Source organism: Oxyura jamaicensis, chromosome 12 (assembly GCF_011077185.1).
Source record: "Oxyura jamaicensis isolate SHBP4307 breed ruddy duck chromosome 12, BPBGC_Ojam_1.0, whole genome shotgun sequence".
Classification (NCBI taxonomy): domain Eukaryota; kingdom Metazoa; phylum Chordata; class Aves; order Anseriformes; family Anatidae; genus Oxyura; species Oxyura jamaicensis.
This window is the reverse complement of record NC_048904.1, coordinates 12813289-12830589: the sequence shown is the minus strand read 5'-3', so window position 1 is coordinate 12830589 and position 17301 is coordinate 12813289. Positions and strand designations below refer to the sequence as shown.

At 41.7% G+C, this 17301-nt stretch overlaps 2 protein-coding genes across 11 annotated transcripts in view; one reads left to right on the top strand and one right to left on the bottom strand.

The window, feature by feature from the left end:
* The first annotated feature begins 187 nt into the window (after positions 1-187).
* Positions 188-4674, top strand: PDHB (pyruvate dehydrogenase E1 subunit beta). Its single transcript, XM_035337976.1, has 10 exons — positions 188-255; positions 289-334; positions 447-554; positions 638-700; positions 778-813; positions 900-1185; positions 2067-2177; positions 2793-2884; positions 3362-3503; positions 3878-4674. The coding sequence occupies exons 1-10, from the start codon at positions 203-205 to the stop codon at positions 4021-4023; spliced, it is 1083 nt and encodes a 360-aa protein (XP_035193867.1). The 5' UTR covers positions 188-202; the 3' UTR covers positions 4024-4674.
* Positions 4675-5292: 618 nt separating this feature from the next.
* Positions 5293-17301, bottom strand: part of PXK (PX domain containing serine/threonine kinase like) — a 33702-nt gene continuing 21693 nt past the window's right edge. For 2 of the 10 annotated variants that reach the window (XM_035337967.1, XM_035337975.1), the window contains 6 exons: positions 16013-16061; positions 15345-15422; positions 14841-14927; positions 14220-14289; positions 13189-13251; positions 5293-6390 (listed from right to left, as the gene is read on the bottom strand). In XM_035337967.1, coding sequence (XP_035193858.1) covers positions 6185-6390; positions 13189-13251; positions 14220-14289; positions 14841-14927; positions 15345-15422; positions 16013-16061 — 553 coding nt within the window. In that variant the 3' untranslated portion in view covers positions 5293-6184. Of the gene's footprint in view, positions 6391-9437; positions 9523-9787; positions 9823-13188; positions 13252-13316; positions 13607-14219; positions 14290-14840; positions 14928-15344; positions 15423-16012; positions 16062-17301 lie in introns of those variants that run through there. The other 8 variants (XR_004754192.1, XR_004754193.1, XM_035337970.1 and 5 more) reach the window with 8 other exon arrangements.

Sequence of the window (17301 nt, the reverse complement as noted above, 5' to 3'; positions counted from 1 at the left end):
GGGGGGGGGGGGGGGAGCGGACCGGGGCGGCGGGAGGGAGGGGGCGTGTCTTCCTCAAGCCCCGCCCATTTCCCCGCCCCCTCCGGTCGGGTGAGGGCGGGGCGCCGCCTCCCTTCACCCGGCGTCACTGCGAGGCGAGTTCTCGCGAGAAGTGGGCGCGGGGCCGCGCTGCTCCCGCCGCCCTGCAGAGGACACGGCCAAGATGGCGGCGGGCCGGGCGCTGCGGCTCCTGGCGCCCCTCGGCTGCCGCCTCCCGCAGCACGGCCCCGCCGCACGGCGCCTGCTGCTGCAGCCCCGCCGCGGCCTCCGCCTCTCCGCCGCCGCCGCCATACAGGTAAGGGGAAGCGTCCCCTGAGGGGGAGCCCCGGGGAAGGGCTGGGAGAGGGGGAGCCCGGTGCTCCGGGAGCGGTAGGAGCGCGGCGACCCCCGGTCGGTGCCGCCCGCAGGTGACGGTGAGGGACGCGCTGAACCAGGCGCTGGACGAGGAGCTGGAGCGGGACGAGCGCGTTTTCCTGCTGGGGGAGGAGGTGGCCCAGTACGACGGTGCCTACAAGGTGAGCGGCTGCCGTTACCGGGCCGGTGGGTCGCCCCCCCCCCGCCCCAGCCGCGGGGCTGACGGCGTTTTGCTGCCCCGCAGATCTCCAGGGGGCTGTGGAAGAAGTACGGGGACAAGAGGATCATCGACACGCCGATATCTGAGGTACGGCTTCACCCGGCTGACACCTAGGAGGTCGGCTCAGTGCCCCCGGCGCTCACCCTCCGTTTGTTTCTTTGCAGATGGGCTTCACGGGAATCGCCGTCGGAGCGGCCATGGTCTGTAAACTCACATTCCTTCTTCGTTACAACCTAAAACAAACCGCTTTTTGTTAACTTACCAACCTCTCATCTGACTTCAATAGGCAGGGCTGAGACCAGTGTGCGAGTTCATGACGTTCAACTTCTCCATGCAAGCAATCGATCAGGTCATCAACTCGGCCGCCAAGACGTGCTACATGTCCGCGGGGTCCATCCCCGTGCCCATCGTCTTCCGGGGCCCCAACGGGGCGTCCGCTGGCGTGGCTGCCCAGCACTCGCAGTGCTTCGCGGCGTGGTACGGGCACTGCCCGGGACTCAAAGTTGTTAGTCCGTGGAGCTCAGAAGATGCCAAAGGTCTGCTGAAAGCGGCAATCCGGGACGATAATCCAGGTGAACCCAGATCAGTGGTATCTAGCAGTCATTCTGCCTCATTTTGAAAATATATATATATATCTTGTTCAACCTAAAAACACCTCAGGTCTATTGATGCTGATACTAGTGGTCATTTGGCTTGCTAGCAGTAGCCTCTGATTTTGTACTGTTGCCAGTTCTATCTTTAATGGTAGTTTGGTACCGATCTGGAAGCTTAGAAGACGTGTTTATGGACCTGTCGTAAAGGAGTTAAAAATGAGGGAGATGAGTCAGGAGGAGTTCCTATATATACAGTGTCTATGTGCACTTTTCAGATGATAAATTCTGAATCTCATTAACCAAAAGTAGGGTCACTTTTGTTTTTATTTCTCACAAGTACATGTGCAAAATTTCAAACCTTTCTGAAACTAGAAATTCTATGGAAATAGCTCTTGATCGTGACCTTTCCCATTTTCTTTAGTGTAGTTTGTGGAAATGAGTGTACAGACTAAAATTTTACAGTCTACCTTTTTAAAAACAAAGGCTTTGTAAGTCGGTTACCTTTATCAGCATATGCTTTCCAGTTCATATTTTGTGTCAGGTTTTTTTGCTTGTTTTTTTAAGGAAGAAATACACGGAGCTCTTTAAATCTTGTGTATAGATCCATCACTGTCATGTACCCAAAGCTAAATACCTTATCATGTTTGAAGATAAACTTGAGACAATTTTAAAAACGATTCAGTAGCGATGAGTAGACTTGATATTGTTGTTGTTATTATTATTGCTTCTGCAAATGTACTGAAGTCTCTGTTGCCTGGATAGAGTCAGTATCTTGAGCTAGTCTGCTGCAATACAGTTCCTCGTAAGCACAGTCCTTTTCTTCCAGGAGTACGAGTTAATCCAAATGTGTTTTGTTCTAGTTGTGATGCTGGAAAACGAATTGCTGTATGGTGTTCCCTTTGAAATGTCTGAACAGGCACAGTCAAAGGATTTTGTTGTTCCAATTGGAAAAGCCAAAATAGAAAGGGAGGGTAAGTCAAGAACATGGTTTTTGTATCCTTACTAAGTGAACTGCCTGGGGACTGTTGCTTTTTGTTTGTTTTAAAATTCAGCTGTTGAGAAAGAGTCAGGAAAGTCCTCAGGGACACAGGAAAGTGTTTCAAATATCAATGCTATTTGTACTGTGGTATACTTAATTGTTCTGTTCCCTGTATAAAGAAAAATTACCTGGTTCTCTGTGTCTCATTTCAAACAGCACCTTTCTAAAAGATTTGTTCTTTACTATAGGAAATAGTGTAGGTGCTGTGCAAGGAAACTTTTTTTTTCTTCACCTTTAGTTATTTTTTCAAAAATGAGTAAGATCACTGTAGCATTTTAGCCTCTTTCTTCATAATTTACCAGTGAATGATACAAATGCTCAAAAGGGAAAATGTAAAAACTATTAAATATCTGATCTCTGATTTAAAAGATCTTCACGTAGTCCTACTACTACTCTCCATGCTAAGTACAAGTGTGGAATACTTAACATTTCAACTAAATGAAAGGGACTTCAATTTACAAGAGAATACTAACGCCACCTTCAAAAGAATCTAGGGCTTAGAGAAAAGCTTTAAGTCTTTATTTGCTTTTTAAACATTTCTTTCTAGGAACTCACGTTACATTAGTGTCACACTCAAGACCTGTTGGACACTGTTTGGAAGCAGCTGCTGTACTGGCCAAAGAAGGTGTAGAATGCGAGGTGTGTGGGGTTTCTGTTGCTTGTCCCTTTCCCTGGAGTAGGGCAAAAAGGCAAACAGTGTCCTTGTTCAGACTCCGCAAAATGTCAGTTTATAAGCTGTGAGTTTCTTGTATTTTAAGTGCCTTAGCAGTCAACAAGCTAAGCATGTGTTACACGTTTCTGCATTTGACTTTTTCATCATAAAATTAAGGCAGTACCACTAACAATATTTAGATCGGGCTCTCTATAAGCAGAACAATGATGTTACCTATCAGCGTGGTTGTATCTATAGATAGCAAGACCCATCTGTCTGACACTTTCCAGGAACCACCAAGAACTGTTCTGCAGAGTCTCTCTTAGGATAAAGTTAATGAAATTACTAACTTTAAGTCTTATCCTCAAAGTCAGACTAGATCAAAGTGCTAGAGGGCACGGTACCCAAACAGCAGTAAATGACAGGCTTAGCTCATAACAAAACTCACTCGGTGCCTTTTTCAGGTGGTAAATCTGCGCACCATTAGACCAATGGATATCGAAACGGTGGAAGCAAGCGTTATAAAAACAAACCACCTTGTAACTGTAGAAGGAGGTTGGCCGCAGTTTGGAGTAGGAGCTGAAATCTGTGCCAGGATCATGGAAGGTACTGAGATTTTTCAATATACAAGTTACTCTCACTTCCTAGTCTAAATTCTGATGACTTCTTGATAAAGCCAAATGAAGAGAAACTTGGTATTGTATCTGAGCTTAAGCATAGCTGTCTTGCTCTAATGATGTTCACATGGTTGATTCAAATGGTTTTCTGGTGTAAACCTTACCCAGGAGTCTGCCTGTGAGAAGCAGGATGGTAACTTTTTGTCTAAACCTTCTGTCTAAACTGTACTGCGTGATGATAAACAAGCAGGAACAGCTATCTGGAACTGCAGGAAGAAAACCGTTGGAAGTATGTTAAGACTTAAACACTGAATTGACAGAAAACTATAGCACACAGCAACTGACAGCTGTCTTCTGTTTCAGGATCTGCCTTTAACTACTTGGATGCTCCAGCTGTGCGTGTTACCGGTGCGGATGTTCCTATGCCTTATGCAAAAATTTTAGAAGATAACTGCATACCTCAAGTGAAGGATATAATATTTGCAGTGAAGAAAACTTTGAATATCTGAGTTGTAAATACATGTTTTAAAGTCCTGCTTTAAAAAGTGTTAATGGTGTAAGGCAAGTTGTATGCATAACTTTGTTGTATAGCTACACTCTTTTGTACAGTAAAGTACAGCGATCTCTCCAGTATTTATATGGCTACGTGTAACAGGGTTACCCTCTAAGCCACACTTGATATAAGCAACAATGTGGTAATGCTTGTCTGTTAGTCAGCTTCTATCAGCTGTACAGGTGCGCTGGGATCTCTCCACGTATTCAAAATTCACAGGGAAGGGAAGGAAAAAAAAAAAACACTTGAATTTCTGCTTCGCTTATAATTACCAGACTACTTGTGTTTAACTGACTGTGATGGTGGATGAGTGCGAAATGGTATTAAAAGGGGAATTCACCCTGAATTTAGTCCTGGAATGCTGCACAGCTCTCTAGGATCTATTTGCAAGGCTTACTGAAGGTGAAGAATCAAACCGGAGTTGAGCAAAGCCTTGCTTTCAACAAGTGCAACTATCTGTACAAAGTGGCTTTGGAAGCCTGTGTATGGGTTAAGAGCTAGCTAATGTGCTTAGTTCAAAGAGTACTCTTTCATCATACAGAAAAGCTTCTGCACAAAAGCTTAAATAAAGATCCTGATCCTCTTCGGTACGCAAGGGGAAACACTATCTATTTATTCTTTATTAGCTGTCACCTACATTTTCTTTACTTGCTGTCATATACAGTGATAAACCACATAGTTTTTGCTTTTATGTAGTTTTTTTTTTTTTTTTTAACTTGCCAGACGGTCTAACAATGAAATGCTCAAATGATAGTTCTTACCTGGGGAAAAAAGGTATTTTATTCAGACTTGGGTAATAAACTATTTATTCAGAAGTAGTAGTTGCACAGATTGTGGCTGAAGAGCTGGGAAATAGTTGTGGTAGCTTTTAAGCTGCTTAGGCTGCAACCACATACCAGGGTTTAGCTAAGGGGCTATTCCTGACAGGTAGGTTTTGGTCAGCAGCTTCTGTTACTGTCCTGGTAAGGGAGTAAGCAGTGCCTGTAGCAGGTGGGGCAGCAGGACTTGCTCTATAGTCAGGAAAAGCTGCCTTTCCACTGCAGTGTTGGAGAGGAGATACTTACCTCTCTTAAGCAGCCAGAAGAGCTTAAGCCCTATTTCAGTTACAAGCCAGGAATACCTTTCAGGGTATTTCCTGGTAGCAGAAGTGCTATTAGGTTCTTAGAAGTCTGGCTTGCAGGCAAAATTCTATGAGAACACATCCACCACCACACTGCAGGAGGAATTCCATTAACATTTTAATAAAAATGACTGAATATCACAGGTTACATGAAACTTTGTACAGACATTCTCTGCATAGTAACAAACACTGATGTATCTGAATTTAAAAAGTGGATTATTTATAATCCTTTAAAGTGCAATTTAAGGTTTTAGTCAAATCAAAAAGGATCTTTCAATAAAGTTTAAACTGTAAAATTAACTTGAAGTAAAGTCCCATTTAACTAAATCATGAATAATATCCCGGTGCCCTATTAACTCCCATTTCAACTGTTTCCTTACTTAAAAAAACTTTCCTTTAGAGTTGCAGGTAGGATGTCCATTTAAACAAGTTTGAGACATCATTTTTACTCCACCAACAAATATGGTGGGAATAAGATTTAATTCTCCAGTTCCCTCACCTGTGCAGTGTACTTTAAAGGTTGGTTTGGTGGGTTGGTTTTATTTTTTTGGATTACCTAAAACAAAACTTGCTGATTCGATGCGTTACAGTTCGATGAGTTACAGTTATATGAATAGTACTGAAAAATCTTAGAGCAGACTAAAACTAGATTCCTGTAATTTGAAAAGAAAAGTGGGGAAACAACTAAAAAAAAAGTGCTTCAATTCACCTGGATCATGGACGTTCCTATTTCCAAATTTTTATTCAGCTATACAGCCCTGATCGTGTAGCTAGAGAAAGAAAGTTCTTAAAACCAAATAAAGAATGGAGTACTTAGCATGGCAACGCAATCCACACAGTGTAGTGCTGCTGCTCAAGGAAAGCTGAAAGAGGGGTAAAACGGAGCTACATCGTGGTTAGCCGCTCTATGCTGGTGAAGGTCGCCACGCAGAAGGGGCTTGTTCCGAGACAGCACAGGAAGGGGAAGGGGAATTCAATCCTGGTGTAACTGGTAGCCTCAGCTGATCCTGGGAGCACTGTAGTCACATGTCTGTGTTTTCTTCAGAGTTCCTTTCTGAAAGTTTTGAATGGAGCTGAGTAAAGCTCCTCGGCTTGCGCTGACAGCGGGCTGAGGGCTCGGCTGCATTGGCACCTCTGTACTTGGAGGAGGAGCTGCTGGTGGCAGGGGCGGCGGTGGCGGTGCTGGGGGTATCGACGATGCTCCTGTTGAGTTGAGAGAAGATGTCGTTTGAGTATGCCAAGGAGGTCCTGCCGCAGAGCGCTGTGGCTGTATAGCCAGACTAGGTCAGTCCTGCACTAGTCATGTCATCCCTTGAAAGCAAGTGCAGTGTGAAGAACAGAACGGGTGAAAAATGCCAAAGTGATCAAATCCCTCTATCTGCAGGGGAGTCGTGTCACCTGAGACACCTCTGAAGAGAAGCCTGAAGTGCCTCAGTACGCAAGGATGCTAAACATGACTCAAACATGATCATGCACTGAGGGAAACAGATCAATTAACAGGGCTCCCCAGGCTCAGTTTCTATTGTTTGTCCCCGGTGAAGCAGTTTGCTCTTTGGGTCATAAACAGAACCAAATACTGGGAGCAAATCTTCCTAACCATATTTAGGTGACTAAGGTTACACATGTGGACCACATTGCTGTGGTATTTGTGATGACTGGTCAGGTTATATTTCATTTTTAGAGCCTAACTGCAGATAGAGGATTTATGAAAATGTTTTACACTTTGTCATACCATCCAGCCATGGAGAAACAAGCAAACACTTGTTTCAGAGGCCAAATGAATCACAACAATCTGCCACTCGCACCACTTGCGTTCTGCCTATACCCCCACCTTGCAGTGTGGCCCTTGCTTTCGACCCCAGTCACATCCCTCTCGTGTTGTCTCATCGTGCTTCAACCTCCACAACTTGCAGGGAGAGGGCTGGGATGCCAGAGACCTGAGCTGTGCATGCAGGCATCTAACCCAGCAGTGAGGATCCTGGCAGCTCAGATCCAAGAAGATGGCCTGACTTGCCCCAAGCTACTCTCCTGAAGCCCCTGCTCTTGTGCAACTCAGCTGCTGCACATTACACCATAATTTCTACACAAGTAATCAAAGATAAATGGCAGGAGTAAGAGCAAAGGCCAGAGGTGACCCCGTGCTGTTCCACAAGACAACCACGTGAAGGTGGCATTTGCAGCACATCCCCAGCTGTGTGGGAATGACGGGCCTGTCTTCTCTTATATTCTGGAATGAGGAGGGGCATACGGGTTAAGATTTTAGGATTACTGAATGATGAACTTCAATTCCGTTGTCTAGTTCATGAGTTACTCCAAAATACGGCTAGAGACAAAGGACATCTACAGTCCAACACTTGGTTTTGGTAAATGTATCCTGCAAAGAGGAGTAAACTGGTAAGCGGCAAGAACTATGATACTTTGGGACAAAAGAGCAAACAACATGAGGCCAAACAATAGGCTATGGTTTCTGAAGCAGGAATGCTTGCTATGAAGTAAGAAAACACCAAGAAGTATTTGGTATAATGGAAATTGTGTGACACGGATTCAAGAAGTATTCAATGGATAAAGCTCAGCCACAGAAAACAAAATAGAGTCAAGATACTCTCTGGGCTCTGCTTCCCTCTCAGTTTCTCACTAATGCTTGCTCTCTAACAGGCAATAGTAAAAGAGAAGCTTCTGTAATAAAACAAAGTAGTATTAGATCAAAGTCATAACTCAGAGCTCCCTCATTTTCAATTTGTACCATTCTTTGAGACTTTTACCATATGGTACCAAGCTCAAAATAAAGAGTATTTACACAAAGCATTCTATTTTGCCAATGAACATTAATACACGCTATGATTACAGCACTTCAGACTCACAGAAGAAATTCTCATTGGCACGAAAACCCTCCTCTGTGACAAGAAAACAGAAGTCTGTATCGGGCTCTTGTTTTCACGTTCCTCTCTTTCAGAAGGAATATTCAAGTCTTAGCAGAAATATCAGACATCAAGTGGAACAATTTAACATGCCCGTTGCATGTGGATCAACTACTCCCTTAAGTAATCAGAGCATTGCACAATGTTAGCATGAACTGAAACAGCAAATTGTGTATTGATGCCTGGAGGTCATCTCAGTATCCAAGCCTGTGTTTTCACAGTAGCCAAAGATGTCAGTCAATTTGTTATTAGAAACACTGGAAAAATCAACCCCTAGGCTAGAGTCCTGTTTCTCACGGCTGTATACACACTGACAGTAGAGCACAGCAAAGCAAAACTTGACAGTTTGCCACAAGAAGAACAAGACCAAGAACAGTTAAAGTAATCACTTTCGAGGTTAAAGTGGTCAGAGCAGAACAACACAAAGGACTGGTGTCCCAACGCTAGCATCAAACTTGGGATCAGATTAACAGCTGTAAAAGAGCCAAGAACAGCTCATCGCAAAGGAGGTGACCTTGCTTAAAAGCTGGACCAGATGATCTTAGACGTGTTTTCCAACCTAAATGATTCTAGGAAAGAGATGCAAGAGTTGTAGAGAACAAAGACAAGATTTTTAGCTGGAGCAGCAAGGTGAGATCAAAGAGGTTATGCAAGTAGTTGTACAAGACACAATAGGGAATGATCATGAGAACAGTGGCAAGGACTTGGTGTGGAATACAAATAGAAATATTAGGCCACGTTTCCATGTGTTACCTTCAGATTTTGGTCTGGTTATTTTAGAATGGTGTCATAAAGGACAGGGAAGTAAGGGGAGAGGCCATCTTTCTTCCTGGAAGGGTATTAAGTTCCTCAGGACTAAATATTATTGAAATTGTGCTGCCAACAACATCACACAGTTGAAAGAAACTCTTGGAGATCTTACACCCTATCTCTGCCTTAAAACATAAAAACACACAGGTTTTAAGATAGCATTTGACAAGCTGTTACCATTACATATTGAACCTGTTAATTAAGAGCTTGATTCTGAAAATCCTTCAAATCCATTCATTTCAATTAGTCAAGCAAAACCAAGCTGTCCTTCCCTTCTGGCCATGAGTGGTGCAAAGGAAATCTTAGTTCACTCCAGTGTACTTGTATGCAGCTACATCTACCAAAAAAATTGTTCTACCCAACAATGAAGTATTTTCCCTTATCTACCAGGAAAATATTTCAGACAAGTGCTCAGTTATCACTAGCCCTTTCCAATACATATGTTGGAAGGAGTTGCCTGCAAACACATTTCTTTACTCATTTACACAGTTATAAGAATAAAACACTCAAACAAGAACTTACCAAGGGTTTTTTTTACAGGGACATTTTTGTTAAGAGAGTGTGTTAAAAGGAATAGGAAGTAAATCAGATGCTGTAAACTTGATGCCTGAATTGAAACAAAAACTTAATTATGAATTTAAAGTGACAGTAATTGTGCAAATAGCATTAAAATTTGCTGAGAGAATGGGATGCAAAGAAAATCATTTTAGTGATAGTTTTTAAAGATGCTGTATTTCATTAAAATAATCCATAAGAGCGTTCAGATCTTTTTCTTCTATTCCCTCCCAATACTAAGCAAGTTTAAGATTTGCATTCAACTTTCCCATACAGAAACAGAGCATCTTTAAAGAGATAAATCAGCATTAGCTTACTTTTCCGAAAATTCACGTTCAAAATGATGCATGCTCTATTGAAGACAGCAGAGAAAGAGAGAGGACACAAGTTAATCATCCGGATCTCGTGTCAAAGTAAGAAAAACAGACAGCGTTAGCTGAAAGGTTAGAACAAAAATTAATACATTCTCATTCACTGAAAAATACGGGGGGATAGCAGATTGATTTTTTCATATTACATATACAATGCTGTGAATTCTGAACAAAGAACCACCGTTTTCCATGCTATAAAGGATTATTATACCTGATGTGCAAATGCAACACACATACTTTCAATTGCACATGCTATAATTCAAGCTTTACAGTATCAAAGTGCATTGAGAGATATTTAGCAAGAAAACCGCAGGAGTATTAGCCACAGCAGATGAAATTCATTCAGCTCGTGGAACACGTCCTGTCATATTAACACCTGTATTTACACTTACGCTGCATGGATCAGAGATACTCAAGAACAGTGCTTGTTAAAGCATTAAAATGGTCTTATAGACAGCTGAAGAGCAGAAAAGATGCACCATATGGCTCTTTAGGAAACATTTGTCATACTGAAGGATTCAGAACAACTGGCACAGAAAAAGCTAAAGTTAAGTACAACTCTCTCACTTCATTCTTGCAGGGAAGCATAGGGCAGCAATACTATTTTTTGATATGATTCAGAAGGGGTTGGCCAAAATGGCACCCTCCAAACTTCTACCTTAATAGAGCTTGCTGGAATTTTATGGGCTGACTGGAATTTTATGGGCTTACTGGATTTAGAGAAAACGTAGTGAAGTTTTAAATAACCCTTACCACAGTGTTCTACATCCCTTCTGATCTTAGCCACAAAGAAAAGTAATAGACTCCCAAGGAAGCAAAGTAGACAAAAGTATGCAAGTAGAGGGGGGAAAATAAATCAAACATTCAGGAGAATGTCAGAAACACAGAAGTTACATTAGGCTCATTGATCTAATGAATGCATTTCAACGATGGTAGTTATCCAGGTATGTGCAACAAAACCAGCCCAAAAAAACATTCTAGTCAGCAATAAACTCCCATGGGAATCCACCTCTCTCCTAGACACCTCTCCCCTCACAGCAGGTAACATATTCAATCCTACAGCTGCAGCGATTGTAGCTGCACTCATTTTCATTTGTAGTATGATTTGCACTGACTACACCAAGCACTCCACTGCAAGCGAAGTCTCACACTTTGTTCAGAAAGGAAGCACATCTCTACGTGCAAGAAACGCCCCGAATGAGGTTCCTTCCCCAGGGCATGGCAGCCTGGAGCCCATTTACCTCTGGTCGGTGTTTCTGGCTCTGTACATACCCACAAACTACACTGACTGGGATGGGAACAGGCCACAGGGGCAGAAGCTTCTGTTGGATACGCTTTTCCCTATCAGCCTTCTATTTGGTTTGGCATTATATCAGCAAGATGCTTTAACATGCCATGATACCAACACACCACAACCAAACCAGAAAGACAGACTGACAGCTTCATTCCCCTTTTGAGGGTCACCTCACCACACTGATTTACCTCTAAACCAAAATTGCTTGTGGACATATCCTTAGTAAACCAAAAGAAACAGGAAAAAAAGAGAGAGAAGCTACAGATGCATCAACTGACACACACACACACAAAAAGTCCTACCATGGGGCCAGTGAGTCTTGCAACAGGTCATGAACAGCACAGTTGCACAGAATAGCTACAAGGACAATGCTGCTGGTGAAAAATCAAACATACTACCTTGCTCTTGGAGCTAGTATCTGAAGTTTCTTCTGTAAATTCTACTTACAAAAGCATTCCTGAGATGGTGACACTTGCATTCATGCCAAATCAAATGCATCAATACCATCAGCCCACTAAAGCACACCCTGATTTGAATTCAGGTCAGGTACTGTGCACCACATCAGACATGGGGCAGATCACTAAAAGCCCCCACGTGCACACTGCCAGCAGGACGACCACCAACACTGTGACAGGGTGGGAACATCAGAGCCAACTTTTGGGGCCAGAACATGTGCCATTTTCAGCCATTTGAGCCATGTCTACACACAAACCTGTACCACATACTCAAACCTTGAAAGAGCTTGCAGTCAAGTTCCAACACACATTAAAGCCAAAATGCAAGTAAAAGGTAGTCCTATTTCAGAAAGGAAAATAATGTTTTCTAAATCCCCTTTTGAAGGCATGGAATCTTCTTTTGCGTTTTCAGCTACTTCCTTTTTAAAGTGTACAGAACTTGAACTAAACCCTCCAGCTAGGAGTCAGTGCATCCAGGGAACAGAGCTGTTACTGTGCAACACAATAACTGTAATTAACTTGTTTAGAGTAACTGGAAGAAGTTAGTTCAGAAAACATACACCTCAACGTGCTCTCAACATGAAGGAGAAGTGACTAATTTGAATTTCAGCACAAATGATTTGAAACTCAAAATCACAAGCTGTAGCATCCTTTGAAAGACCACCCACAGCAAACAAATTTGACTTCCTCACTTTGGTTAACGAGTTGTACGCTACAGAGAGCTCCTATGAGTAGGAATTGTATGGCATGAGTTGTCATAACAGACAACGTTACAGCTTCCCTTCCAGATATATACTCCATTAACATCTTTTGCTGTTAATGTTTCCCATCGCTGCTTTTGTAGCCTTTCTGACTGAAGCCTGTCCACGGTAGCTCAATATTCAGATTTACAAACAAGTATTTTTATCTCTGGCGATGCCCACTCAAGCAGATTCTGCACCACATCCCACCACCTGTCCTAAACATTAGCAAAACTGTCTGCACAGCTACCTAGCAAATTGGAAGAGGGAACCAGCCAAAAATAAAGTGCTTATTTTTGACCCAAATCAGTTTCTGATTTGTTTCTCTGCATAAGCAGCTCTACTGGTGGGCTAGTGCAGAAGAGATTTATGCAGCCTAACCCACTCGATTTGTCAGACACAAAACCTCTGAAATTACAACACAGTAGTGCAGGTGTGAAACAGACAATACACAAAAACAAGGGATCAACAAACATTTCAGAGTGCCCTGGCCATTAACATCAGAACAAATGTACATTGCAACATGAAAGCCAGAAAACGTCTGGAAGGTAGCAATACTGGTAGGGCCAGACTAATAGAGACTTTGAAACAAACACTTATACTCCATTGGTAAATCATACAGGTATACCACAAGAAAAGATTATTAAACAAAAAGAAACTATTAAGAAGTTCTCTATGGCCCTCAAAAGAGAGCAAATGCCCACACTCAGTCTGATACAAGATAAATGCCATCTCCTGTGTTCCATCCTTGAAGATCACCATCCCTTAATCATCTTTGGAAATAATACAGTTAGGGAGGTTTAAAAAAAAAACAAACACAAAGAAAAAGACAGACACTGTAATGACTCTTGAGCTTACCTGCTGTAGAGGGCGGAGTGGGGGATGATGGAGATGTTAATGGGGAACTCGCCCCAGAGCCTGCTAAATAAAACAACAGTCTAGTAACTAAAGCTGTGATACAAAATTCAACACAGGCAGACAAGACAGATTGTTGTAAACAGGCCAACTTTATTGATTAATGATTCAATCCTGCTTCCACTGAAAACTTGGGATAAATTCCCATTCATACGGATATGGTCATTCCAAGCCAATCTGAACAGAGAGGCTTTATGGCACATATTATCAGAGGAGGTCCAAACACATTAGAAGCACACTCAACAGTACTCCTCAATGGGAAACCCTTCTTTTCTGTTGCTTAGGCTGTTGGATTTCAGCGTCCAAATTCTGTTTTCCTTAAGAGTTGTGCCATTGCATGGATGGCACCCCATTTCTCCTTCTAAGAGATGATTTTTAGTCAGTTGCTGTACTCTACAAGTTATTCTGATATCAGACAATTCCACAATAGGCTGATTTCAGACACATTTTAACCATGCAAGGTAAATCTGTCAAACTTTTCATTAGTACAGACCATTCCTTTTAACTATAGGACCTGTCAAATGCTCTGTTGTTTTAGAAATTGACACTGAAGCAGCAATTGAAGAGATATTTTTTCATTCATCTTAATACCCTACTAAAGAATACAGATCACCCTGGAGTTTCTCTCTGAAGGCTGCATCATTGAACGGCCCAAATAATCAATGGTATTATTATGCCACTCAAATGTCAAACAGATTGAAAACACTGATTTTGATTTTTTTTTTGAGGAATGGAGCACAGAAGAGAGGACACACTGTTTTATATCAGGTAGCTGAAAATCTAAAACTGTTGGCATTTTAAAGCCCTCAGTTTATCTATTATTAAATACCCAAAACAGTGCTGTCAGGATTTGCTAGTCCAATATTACCATGTAAATTGATGGTGACCCTGGATCTTTTAAGTCAGAAAATTATAGCAATAACAACAACAAAAGTCATAGCTGTGTAGAAGCAAACTCTTCTCTCTGTAGTTACCTGAGTTATTTGAGTTGCTGTATTTTGCTGAGTGTTCTTCCCCACTTTCATAGGCAGAACGTTTTGACTTCTTTAAACAAAGCAAAAGAAAGAGAAGGTGCAAATGAATAACCTCTTTCCTTGATGAGGACTGAGCTGACACAGAGATTTCTAACAGCCATCTGCATCACACAAGGTTTATCAATGCCCAACACTGCTCTCCCTGCATCCAACATGTGGCAGTAATGTGCTCAAATATCCCCAGGCAAGCAAAAAGGACAACTTCAGAACCCTCTGACAGCAAGGGAAATGCAGAAAACTGACCCAACAAAAAGGATCAGAAATACAGACAGTGTGCTATAGAAGCACAAAAAAAGGCTCCAAGACCCCCACTAGGCAGCAAGCAGCAGCAGCACAGGCTGTTACCTGTGTATTAGGTATTAACTAAGACTGTTTTCATTAAGTAACCTCAAACAGGTTAAACCAATATACAAGTCAGCTACCATTTAGGAAAAGTTATCACTTCATATAAGGAAGCAGTACAGAAAAGCACAAAACAGAATACAGCAGCACACCCGTGGTTGTTCATACTACACATTCAATAATTTTTCTGTGTGAGAAACCTGTTTAAAGACTGATTACCTTTCTTGCTAAGATCTTCCTTTTCTTTTTTTCTTCTTCAGAGCCATGATGAGACTGTGCTCTTGTCAGTCTTCTGTGCTGGTGAATCTTCAAAATTCAGGGAAAACAACAACAACAAAAAAACAATGTTAAGATCTCAAATATTCTTGGGCAAGGCGTATGCTTGGCATGCAAGAAAAAACACTGCAGTCACTTTGCATATTCAGTTTTCTTTTTTCATTTTTAAAGAATCTTTACTGTTGCTGGTAGAGGATGGAGCCTCACACTGCAGTTAAAAAGATCCTTTAACTTAGGAGTCACTGTGAAGTCGCACCACTTAAAACAGTATGATGCCATATATTCATCAGCTGTTCTACAGCTCCTCAATACTGTATTTTATGGAAAGCAAATCTGTTGATAAAAACCTTTGTTGCTCAAAATCACTTTGAGTAAAAGCTCCCCATTTAAATGTGTTAAGAGGAAACAATGTCTGTAGGAAATACAGTAAAGAAATGCAATAGTTACCAATTTCTGTTCTTCTGTTAATCTTTTTTCTATGCATTCCTTGGAAGTTTTCAATGCCTCTTTTAGCTTAGTAGGAACCTAATACAAAATGGGGAAAAAAATCATAGCACAAAATATGATAAAGGAAAATACAACTTCACTGCTCAAAACTCACCATCCGTCTGACCACGTTGCCTGTCTAAAGCCAGGGACTGTTAATTATTTTGATACTCTGGTCACATCCCCAAAATGCCATAAGGCCAACCACCACAAGACATGCAGCACATGCCTGCTACGAGAAGTGCTCTGGGGCAGTTCGCCAGTGGGAAAGCAGCTCCCTGAAAGTCGCAGCACTGCAGCTGGCTACAACGTGCCAGTGGTCTTACCTATCCACAGCCCTTAGCAATTTGAGCAAAATGAGGCTGCGAAGTAGGGCACCATGATTAATCGTGCAGATTAGCTCCAATACAAGAGCTACACTTGAATCACTCACGGGTCACACTGTGCCCCTCTTCTAAGGGTTGATATAATTTTCTTGGGTATGATTCAGCAAAGGAATCCAAATACCAATGGGAATCACCATAAAGCCAAGTAAAGCCAGCTGTCCTCTACCCTATTTGTTAATTGATGCGTAGCTACCCACAACTTGGTGCTTCCACAAACATCAGCAAATCAACGTTCAACTTTACCTTAAACTGTGGTTTCTCAGAGTTTGTTAGCAGGACATCACTGAATAATCTGCGAGTGGGTAAAAAAAAAAAGAGGGAGAAAAAAAAGAAACATTATTCCCAAGAGACAGGCAGAACCAGAGGGAATACTCCTGGTACTGTTCACCTAACTCCCTCTTTCCTCTTTTCCTTCTCTGTTCTCATCCCTACCTCACTCTTGTTGTTTTTTTTCCCCCCACAGACGATGTACTGCTTTTTATTTTCTAAGCCCTTCTTATAAGTAGAAGCATCGAGCCCTCAGAACGTATCCACTACTGTCAGCAGAATTAGCAAGACTCTAGGAAGTATTTTGAAAGCTGAAAGAATGGCTGTAATTATCAAAGGCAGACAAGAGCTTCCCAAAACAAATGCTTTTTTCCTTCTAAGTACATTGATTCCTTAATAACACAAGGTTGCCAGGGACCTTACTTAAATTTCACCTAAGAAATCATTGATCTTTTCAGGTGAACTCTTAGCACAACTGTTATTTTAGCATTAACAAGAACCACGTAAAAGATCAGTGAGCAAGCTTAACATTTCAAAATATCTGCATTCTTGTCCATACTCTGGCAAAGGTAATTAAAGCAACTACGCTAACAGCTTCACTCTTGCCTCCATCAGCAACAGCATAAACGATTAATACTTTTCCATCCAAAACAAAGACACTAGAGGGCAATGTTAGTCTGAAAATCAACTAGTTAGTCCATTTCAAGGTACTTTGTTCTGGAGAACATACTAGAAAACTGTCCCAGAAAGAGATCACCAAGTCTGACTCCCAAATAAGCATTTGAGATTTCTGTTGACGTTCACTATGGAAAGTTATCACAGTTCTACACTAGAGAAAACAAAATTAAATATAGTATCAAGATTGTAAAATCAGTAGTCCATGAAAAAAATCAGAAATAAATCAAATTAAAACAAGGCTAAAGAAAAAAAAAAAAAGAAAAAAAAAAAAAAGCAGCTCACCCTTGTTTACAGGGCAATTTTCTGCCCCTTTCTGATTTTTCTGATCCTTGCAAAATTAAGTAAACTCATAGTTTATTTGGAATAGCTTAACAAATATTTAAGTTATATTCATCACATTACACATTACGAAAAACACTTTTGTAAAGAGCATGAGTATGAAGGGAACGTAGTACATATTCTACATAGCAGGTAGTGCCAGGCATAGACTGTTTGTTCAACATCTTTTAACACTTAGATATTCCTGTATTCACAGTTTTCTTAAAGAATTTCTCCACACATTCTTCTCTCTACCTCCTGCTTCCTTC